General features: G+C 58.7%; 1 protein-coding gene across 3 annotated transcripts; it reads left to right on the top strand.

Moving 5' to 3' along the window:
* The first annotated feature begins 175 nt into the window (after positions 1-175).
* ULK3 (unc-51 like kinase 3) lies at positions 176-7,986 on the top strand. 3 transcript variants are annotated; one of them, XM_081227454.1, is made up of 16 exons: positions 176-364; positions 1,048-1,188; positions 1,273-1,393; positions 1,957-2,063; positions 2,799-2,942; positions 3,139-3,204; positions 3,766-3,921; positions 4,093-4,198; positions 4,407-4,447; positions 4,665-4,767; positions 4,904-4,968; positions 5,055-5,133; positions 5,209-5,249; positions 5,616-5,663; positions 5,840-5,906; positions 6,027-7,986. In XM_081227454.1, exons 1-16 carry the CDS (start codon positions 263-265, stop codon positions 6,041-6,043), a joined length of 1,404 nt encoding a protein of 467 aa, XP_081083580.1. In that variant the 5' UTR covers positions 176-262; the 3' UTR covers positions 6,044-7,986. The 3 variants fall into 3 exon arrangements, with proteins under 3 accessions (XP_081083580.1, XP_081083578.1, XP_081083579.1); XM_081227453.1 differs by having other exon boundaries at positions 178-364; positions 1,957-2,061; positions 3,122-3,204; XM_081227452.1 differs by having other exon boundaries at positions 1,957-2,061; positions 3,122-3,204; positions 5,055-5,249.
* Positions 7,987-8,787: the final 801 nt, after the last annotated feature.

Here is an 8,787-nt window from a genome sequence, read left to right as displayed (position 1 = left end):
TGCGGGTACTGGCGGGTCATGTGACTTCCAGTGCGGGTGCAGGCGCCCAGAAGCAGCCCCTGGAGCACCTGGAGGGGGCGGGGCTCGGGGGCGGTGGGGAGCCGGCGCCCCGCCCCGCCCGCCGCGCTGCACTTTCGGCGGGCTCCGCTGGGGGCAGCGTGGAGTTCTGTCCTACAGCCGCGAGCTGTCCGTTCTGGGCTCCTGGCCGGAACCTGGCGCCGGGAACCAGGAAGCGCCCGGCAGCGGGCGCGAGGCGGTCGGGATGGCGGGCCCTGGCTGGGGCCCCCCGCAGCTGGACGGCTTCATTCTCACCGAGCGCCTGGGCAGTGGCAGGTACGCCACGGTGTACAAGGCCTACGCCAAGGTGGGTGAGGGGCGCCCCGGGGCTTCTGTGCGAGGCAGGAATCGGGGGCACGAGAACTTCTGAGGGCCTGGCCCCGGTGCCCGCCAGACCCTGAGCAAGCCCAGGCGGGTGTCGGGCCGGGCAACTAGAAAGGGTTAGAGAGGGTGTGAGAGCCGTTAGGGGCCCACGGCCTGCCCTGTCCCAGGCCGACCTTCCGTGGAGGAGGTGGGTGGTGACCGCCACCAATAGGTCTTCAAAACAAACACACATACACACACCCCTGTTGTGTGAAGAGACAGGTGGAGACCTCGATGGAACCTCGGGGTCAGTGGCTGAAGAACAGGCTCAAAACAGGGAGGATACCTATGGGCTGGGAGGAGTCTGGGGCAGGGTTCTAGAAGGCTGGACCCACTTAGGAAGCAGAGTGGGCAGTTTAGAACAGTGAATAACATGCTTTAGCAGGGGCACTCTAGAATACAATGAAAGGGATTGTGGAGCAGAGAACACCAGGCTGGTGGGGAAGCCGGGATTCCAGAATCCGGGTGCCTCATTGGCCAGAGAAGGGGCAGCTGGGAAGCCTGGATGCTAGTGTGAGTGGGTAGGCCCTGTGAGGGGGAGAGGGGCAGAGGGAACCAGAGCCCTTCTGGCCACACATAGTCCCTGGTACCCTCCAGGCAGAGCCGTCAAATCTCCTTTCCCCACAGAAGGATACTCGTGAGGTGGTAGCCATAAAGTGCGTGGCCAAGAAGAGTCTGAACAAGGCATCTGTGGAAAACCTCCTGACAGAGATTGAGATCCTCAAGCGCATTCGACACCGCCACATCGTACAGCTGAAAGACTTCCAGGTGTGGGCCTGGGATGGGGCCACCCCTAAAGGGGGCTGGAGAAGAGACACTCTCTTCAAGCCTCCTCTCTGCCTTTAACCACAGTGGGACAGTGACAACATCTACCTCATCATGGAGTTCTGTGCAGGAGGTGACCTGTCTCGCTTCATCCATACCCGCAGGATTCTGCCTGAGAAGGTGGCTCGGGTCTTCATGCAGCAGTTGGGTAAAAGCCTCTGACCCCAGCCTGACACCCCTTCCCATGATCTCTGCCCTCTCACACTACCCCTGCCCCAGGCTTAGAGCTCTGACACTCTTAGCAGTCGTCTCCCATCCCAGCTTGGATTCTTAGGGCCCATCCTTCCTATGTGCCCATCCCTGGCTTAAGGATGCTGTGAGAGAGACGGGGAGGAGCCCCATCTGTGGGGAGTGCAGGCTTCCACACGTGGAATGTAATGCAAAGACCTCATAGAACATACCAAAGACCCAAGTGCTTTGCTAAGGAAGAGAGCAAGGACCTAAGGGGCTGGGGCATCTAGGGAAGCTTCTAGGAGGAGGAGAGACTTGTGAAGGGGTACAAGGGAGGAAGGAGGTCACTTGAGGTGGGGGTGGGGAAAATTCTTAGCAGAAGGGGGAGCCTGGTGCTTGTATGTAAAGCATTTGGTAGACCAGCCAGGTCAGAACTGGAGTTGTGCAGGCTTAAAGGGGCAGATATAAGGCTGGGGAGGTGAGAGGGTGTGGGAGATGGGCTTCTCTGACCTGTCTCTCTGCATGGGTCCTACTCCCCAGCTAGTGCCCTGCAGTTCCTGCATGAACGGAACATCTCTCACCTGGACCTGAAGCCACAGAACATTCTGCTGAGCTCCTTGGAGAAGCCCCACCTTAAACTGGCAGGTGTGAGTCTGGAACAAAAGGCATGGAGGTTTGGAGGGTGGCTCTCATGGAGCCCTCTACTGAGTCATGAAACAGTGACAGACTGGGAGGTCCAGGGATGGGCCCCGTCACCAAAAGGTAGGGCCTTTCTCAGGCTACCCAGGCTCAACTCCAGCAGTGTCATGGGCGGGCTCAGGGCTCAGTGTGTGACCAGAGTCAGGTTTCAGAGTGTGACCAGGGTTAGTACTTTATCTGTCACCAAGATTGGGGCTCAAAGTATGACTCAGTCTGTGGTGGCAGTGTTGGAGAGTGTGAGGTGGGAAAGCAGTGGTTGTGGCCCCTGGTAAAATTTGGAGGAGAACTGACTTGAAACTGGAGTCCAGAGAGGCCCATTAACCTGAAACTGGAGGCCAGAGAGGCCCACTGAGCTCGGTGGGACAGTGATGGAGAGTTCTAACCCCTTAGTGGACCCTTATCCTCATCGCTGGTGTGATCAGGGCGGGCTTCCTGGGAAAAAGGTGCTGAGGAGGCTGTGCAAGATGGGTAGGATATATGCCCCCAAAGAGGTAGGAGTGTGTTCCAGGTTTATAATGAGAGAAACGGCATGAGCAAAGTAGGAAAGTGAGCAAAGTAGGGATTAATCCTGGTGAGTCTAGAGGGTGGGAGGAGCCCTGCACTGGAGCCCAGGGTGAGGCTGTAAAGGCCAGGAGCAGAAGCAGCTGGAATCTGAGCCCTGCTGCCTGGCCTCTTGCCTGCAGACTTTGGCTTTGCACAGCACATGTCCCCCTGGGATGAGAAGCATGTGCTCCGTGGCTCTCCCCTCTACATGGCTCCCGAGATGGTGTGTCAGCGGCAGTACGACGCCCGTGTGGACCTCTGGTCCGTGGGGGTCATCCTGTATGGTGAGAGCACTGTCCCCTGCCCCCACCCGGAGGCCTGCACTGCAAGGCCTCTCTGGGCCACTCCTGAGGCGTTTTAATGAGAACGCTGACTCTCCCGGTCTGGGGCTGCTCCCCAGGAGTGGGCCAGGCCAGGCTTAACCCTATCCCCTCCCAGCCTCCCCTCTGCCTCCCTTCCACAGAAGCCCTCTTCGGGCAGCCCCCCTTTGCCTCCAGGTCGTTCTCGGAGCTGGAAGAGAAGATCCGGAGCAACCGGGTTATTGAGGTAGGTCTAGCGGGGCCTCGGCACCTGCTGCGGGGCGGAGAGAGTCAGGCCCCTGAGGTAGGAGACCTCACTGCCACCTGCACAGACTGGGGTGTGGGCTCCAGGCCACCTTCGTGGAGCTGGGGCACACTCTAGCCTGGAAGTCGGCTCCATTCAGTTCCAGGAACCCAGATCAGCCACAACAGGGAGCAAAGGGTCTGCCCCACAGCCCGCTGCAGGCCCCCCATGGGGAGAAGGCCCCCCCCCCATGGGGAGATGGCCAAAGCAGACATAGGCCCAGCCTTCCCCGAAACATATTCCAGAGAGGGGAAAAGGATCTGGAAACAGGGGTCCATGACAGCTAACTGGTTCCAGTGAGGGCGTGGACAGGAGCCTGGGGGAGGAGGCTTGGCTCTCACTGGCTGCGACACTTTGACCCATCACTGTTCCTCCTGGTCTCACTTTCTCTGTCAAATGTGTACCTCTGGGGCGTCCCAGGACAAGGTGGTCCTGACCGGCGCCTGGGGCTGGGGGCCGAGGTGCCGGAGCCCAGTGTGATCTGTACCTCCCCCACCCCCGCAGCTCCCCCTGCGTCCCGCCCTCTCCCAGGACTGCCGGGACCTGCTGCAGCAGCTCCTGGAGCGGGACCCCAGCCGCCGCATCTCCTTCCAGGACTTCTTTGCCCACCCTTGGGTGGACCTGGAGCACATGCCCAGTGGGGAGAGCCTGGCACGAGCAGTGAGCAACCAATAGAGATGGGTGGGCTGAGGGCAGGTTGGGGGTTTCATCTACCCCTTTCAGTGGTGACCAGGTGACTTGCCCAGCAGGAGGCAGAGGGTGGGCTCAGGGCATCGCCCCTTGTGGTGAGTATGGGGGGTGGGCATGACTTCTCATCTGTCTGTCCCCCAGACCGCCCTGGTGGTGCAGGCTGTGAAGAAGGACCAGGAGGGGGACGCTGCGGCCGCCTTATCTCTCTACTGCAAGGCTCTGGACTTCTTCGTGCCTGCCCTGCACTGTGAGTGCCAGGCCGGGTGCAGCAGGGGGGGGGGTCAGCCATAGCTGCAGTGGCTGGATTCCAGAAGCAGCTCCCCTTCCAGAATTTTGTGGGAGACAAGGCAGAGGGTAAATCTGGAACTTAGTGCTTTGGGGGATTCCAGAGGGTTTGGTGTGGGGCAGGCGTCTCCTCGCTCTAGACTCCTCATATAAACCCGCACTTTCTGCAGATGAAGTGGACACCCAGCAGAAGGAGGCAATTAAGGCAAAGGTGAATAAGAGTCCCCTGAGGAAATGGGTGAGGGATCCCAGGGCCTCTGGAGATTGGCTCTTAGAGGAACCTCTCTCCCTGGGAAGGGGGTCAGGCCAGCCTCAGTTGACCTCTGACGTTACAGTTTGGGGCGGTCCCTGAGGGAGAACCTGGAGGTGGGTGCTGGCGAGGCAGGCAAGGTGTGAGAGCCGTTCCTCGGCCCCTTGTCCTCCTGCAGGTGGGACAGTACATGTCCCGGGCTGAGGAGCTCAAGGCCATCGTCTCCTCCTCCAATCGGGCCCTGTTGAGGCAGGGGACCCCTGCCCGAGACCTGCTCAGAGGTAGGCCCCAATCCTGGCTGACCACCAGTTCCCAGCAACTTCCCTCCAGCCTGAGGGGGAGGCAGGTTGGGGTAGGCATCCTGAGATGAGAAAGCAGGCTGCTCCCCTCACCCTGAGCCTTTGCGCCTCATCCCAGAGATGGCCCGGGACAAGCCGTGCCTCCTAGCTGCCCTGGAAGTGGCTTCAGCTGCCATGGCTAAGGTTTGTAGCCAGTGGGAGGGGTCCGGGCAGGGCAGGGAGGAATCCAAGTCATGCCCCTAAATGACCTGGTGTCCCTGTGGCTGCAGGAGGATGAGGCTGGTGGGGAGCAGGATGCTCTGGCCCTGTACCAGCACAGCCTGGAGGAGCTGCTTCTACTGCTGGCAGGTGAGGCCCCATCACCATACTCCCCTAAGCCCCTGGCTGCCCTGCCCTCACCACGTGCCCTCCCTCTCTCTGCAGCGGAGCCCCCAGGCCGGAGGCGGGAGCTACTTCACACTGAGGTGCCCACTGGGGTCGGGAGGCTTGGGGGGCTTCCTCTTCCCCGTTTGCCCCACTCCCATTTGTGGGGACCTCCTTGGGTTCCCTCAGGGTGCTCCAAGTCTGGGAGTTAGACCACACAGACTTGCTAAGTTGGTGGCCCTTCTCACTCCATCAGGGCTTGGGTGCTCAGGTCAGGGCAAGGGGACAGGCAGGATCTGGGAACTCAGCAGCAGTCAGGAGGCTTCCTGGAGGAAGGAGCAGATAAGGACTCAGAGGCAAGTTGTTCTAATGAGGCAGAGGGTTCTGGAGAGCATCGGGAGTGAGGAGGAGCTCAATTTGAAGGCCTCTCCTCGCCCCACGTCCATGGGCATGTCTTCCCTTGGCAGGTTCAGAATCTCATGGCTCGAGCTGAATACCTGAAGGAGCAGGTCAAGGTGGGCACATGGGGGCCCACACTGGGGCGAAGCTTTATGTGTTCTGTTCCTCTCTGCCTGTGGCTGTCTGTCCCCTGCTCCCCACTGTGTGTCCCCCACTCCCCGCTGTGTATGTCTTCCTCTCGTCTCTGTCTGAAGGCCTCTCCATCACTGTCTCTGCCCTTTATGTTCTGCAGATGAGGGAGTCTCATTGGGAAGCTGAGACCCTGGACAAAGAGGGGCTGTCGGAGTCTGTTCGTAGCTGTGAGTCCTGCCCTGGGGTCTGACCCTCCCCGCAAGGAGGGGTGGGAGCTGGGGCAGCCCTGGATTCTGCCTCTTTTGCCAGAGACCTGAGACTGACGCTCCCCACTTTCCCCTCCACAGCTTGTACTCTGCAGTGACCCTGCAGGATGATTGGACAGGTCACTGGGAATTGGGGACACGCTCACCCCAGCTGACCCTCAGAATTCTGTGGCCCTCTGTCACCCTGCGGAGCAGGCTTCCTGGATGGGCAACTCTGGAACGCCCCACATCCCAGCATCCCCAGCACCACTTGAAAGACTCTTAACCCCCTACCCACTGTGTGTACTGGGAGCACTGGGGTGGGGAGGACTCTGGGAGAAGAGTGTTTCTTTCACGTGACTTCTGTTATTTGGTGGTTGCTGAGCCCTGAGCCTGTTGATTTCTGTTTTTGCTCTGAGACGAGCAGGGAGCCCTCTGCAGGGCACTTGTTCTCTTTCCCCTCCTTGCCAGGAGGCAGCTGTGCCCTGTGCCCACCCCTTTCCTTCCTGGGAGCCTTTATTGCAAGTCACCTCCCTCCTTGCACTGGAGCAGGGCACTCCAAGACCCCTCAGGGAGCACCCATCCCACCATATGCACTCAGCCCCGCAGAACTCACCAGTCTTCCTGGGAGCTGACCCCTGCCCACCCTCTCAATATTTTAAGATAATCCTTCATGCATGAAAATAATAGCTTTTGTAGAGGTGGGGCAAATTTGAGAAATCCCATGCCTTGTTCTTGCCCTGGCCTTGGGGGTACAAGGGGAGGGGCCCTCAGTCATCCCTCCCACCTTCATCCCTCTGTGGGGAATGCCCCTACTAGCCTCAGAGCTGGTCCTGGCCTGGGATGGGGAGGCATGGGGGCTGCCTGGCCTTTCAGGCTCCAGGGGACCCAGTGATCCAGGAGACCTGATTCTAGGTCTGACACTGCTGCTACTCCAGTGTGTGACCCCGGGCAAGCTCCTTCCCCTTTCTGGGCCTGGGTCTCCCCATCTCTCCAAGGGGACTGCTACTATCTCCTCAACCCCCTACATGGGCTTTCAGGAGAACAAAGTGACTTTAATCTGGAAAGAATATATACACCTAGAGTTATTTAGGGGTTTCTTTTCTAAAAAGTCAGAGAGGGTGTTAGTGATTTCTAACCCTTCTGCCCTGAAATGCCTCCTTGGGGCAAGAGTTGTCTGCCTTCCCTGTAGGAGGCTGGGTGTAAAGACTGTAATTCATTGTTTTTCTATTATTTTCTAAACTTGTTCTTCTCTTCTTGACCTGGGAAAAACTGGAGGTAGCCTCTGTTCACAGGCTGGGACTAGAGGAGCCCCAGGAAAAGCTGGGTGACATGAGGGAGGGCTGGGGGAGGCCCCAGGGTGGGGGAGTGAGAGCCACATCTGCCTCCTGCCCTTAGCCCCTGGGAGATCTGGGAGAGTCAGGTGGACCAGCCACCAGTCCTCCCACCACCCAGGAGACCAGCACAGGCCTGGGAGCCCAGGCAAGGCCCTTCCTCTCTGCACGTGGAGGAGGGCTCAGTGGCAAGAGTGCAGTCCTGTTACCCTCTGTGCTCTGCACTGCACACTCCCTCACCCCAGTCGCTACCCCCTCTTACCCCGGGCCAGTGAGTGGGCAGTGAGCTAGATCGGGGAAAGGGCATCCTCTAGGGTGTCCTGTGTTCATGCTCAGCTCCCCAGGCCCCCCAAGTTGGGGTGGTTTCCAGCAGCCCTCACCCCAGCCACTGATGGGGTCTTGGCCTGAATGGCACTCAGGAGCATCTTTGGGGACTTAGGGGAAGGGAAGCTCCCCCCCCTGGACAGCCACCAAGGCTGCTCAGCCTTCCGTGCAGACCTTAAAGGGCTGCTGTGCAGGGAAGGAAACGTCAGGAGGGACCTAATTTCCCTGAAGCCTGACTGTTGGGAGGCAGTGTAGAGCAGTGGCAGGAGGCATAGCTACAATTCTGGCCTTGCCATTTGGCCCTGAAGCTTGGGACCCATTGATTAGCCTGTTTCTCAGTAAAATGAGGATGAAGATAAATGCCCCGTGGGAATGTTAAGGATTAAATGAGTCACCGTACATGAGCGTGGCACACACAATTCAATAAATGTTATTTTCAGCTGGGGAACGGGCTGGACGAAAAAAGCCTCAGTGAGTAAAATTAGGGGAAGGAAGGAGGAGAATGAATGGACCCAGCTGGGTGGGTGAGTGGAGAAGAATGGGTGGGAGGGAGAGTGGGAGTGAGGAGGACAGGGTTTGTGAAAGACTAATTGAATAGAAGGATGATTGGATGAAAGGTTGGCCCCTCACACCCCAGTTTGTTTGTGATGTCTGCATTGGCTGTCTGAGAATAGGGGCCTGGTATTATGATACACGTGGATGTGGAGAGGAGTGGGCCCCCATGGGGGCACTGGGTACAGGAAAGGCCTGGGAGGCTGAGGCCGGTGGAGGAGGCCCTGGGGAAGGGCCCTTCCCGGGCAAGACATTTAGATGTGTCTAAGCCACCTGCCAAGGAGGGAGGCAGCCCAGCCAGAGGAGGTGGGGCTCCCTAGGGCTTTCTTTGAATGACAGAGGCCTATGGGAAATACGCTAATCTGCTTTTTTAATAATATGTTTTTTCTCCTAGGAGCAAGAGTTGTTTCTGTCTCTCACCTTTAAAACTTTGAAAGTGCCCAAGTAATGTTTGTGATGTATCTATGGTTCTTCACTACCAGTTAGAACTAGGTCGGTAAAAAAAAAAAAAAGAAAGTGCCCAAGGCAGGGCAGGGCCCCTCCACCCCCTGCTGCCCACCCCCCACCCCAGCATCTGGGCGCTCACTCTGCCCTGTCCTCCTACCTCCACTAAGTCCCCCAAGCCAAGCCAGCGTTGGGCCCTTCTCCCAAGG

This window comes from Mesoplodon bidens (assembly GCF_964165515.1).
Source record: "Mesoplodon bidens genome assembly, chromosome: 3".
Classification (NCBI taxonomy): Eukaryota; Metazoa; Chordata; class Mammalia; order Artiodactyla; family Ziphiidae; genus Mesoplodon; species Mesoplodon bidens.
The sequence above is the reverse complement of the archived record's forward strand: the minus strand, read 5'-3'. Positions and strand labels throughout refer to the sequence as shown.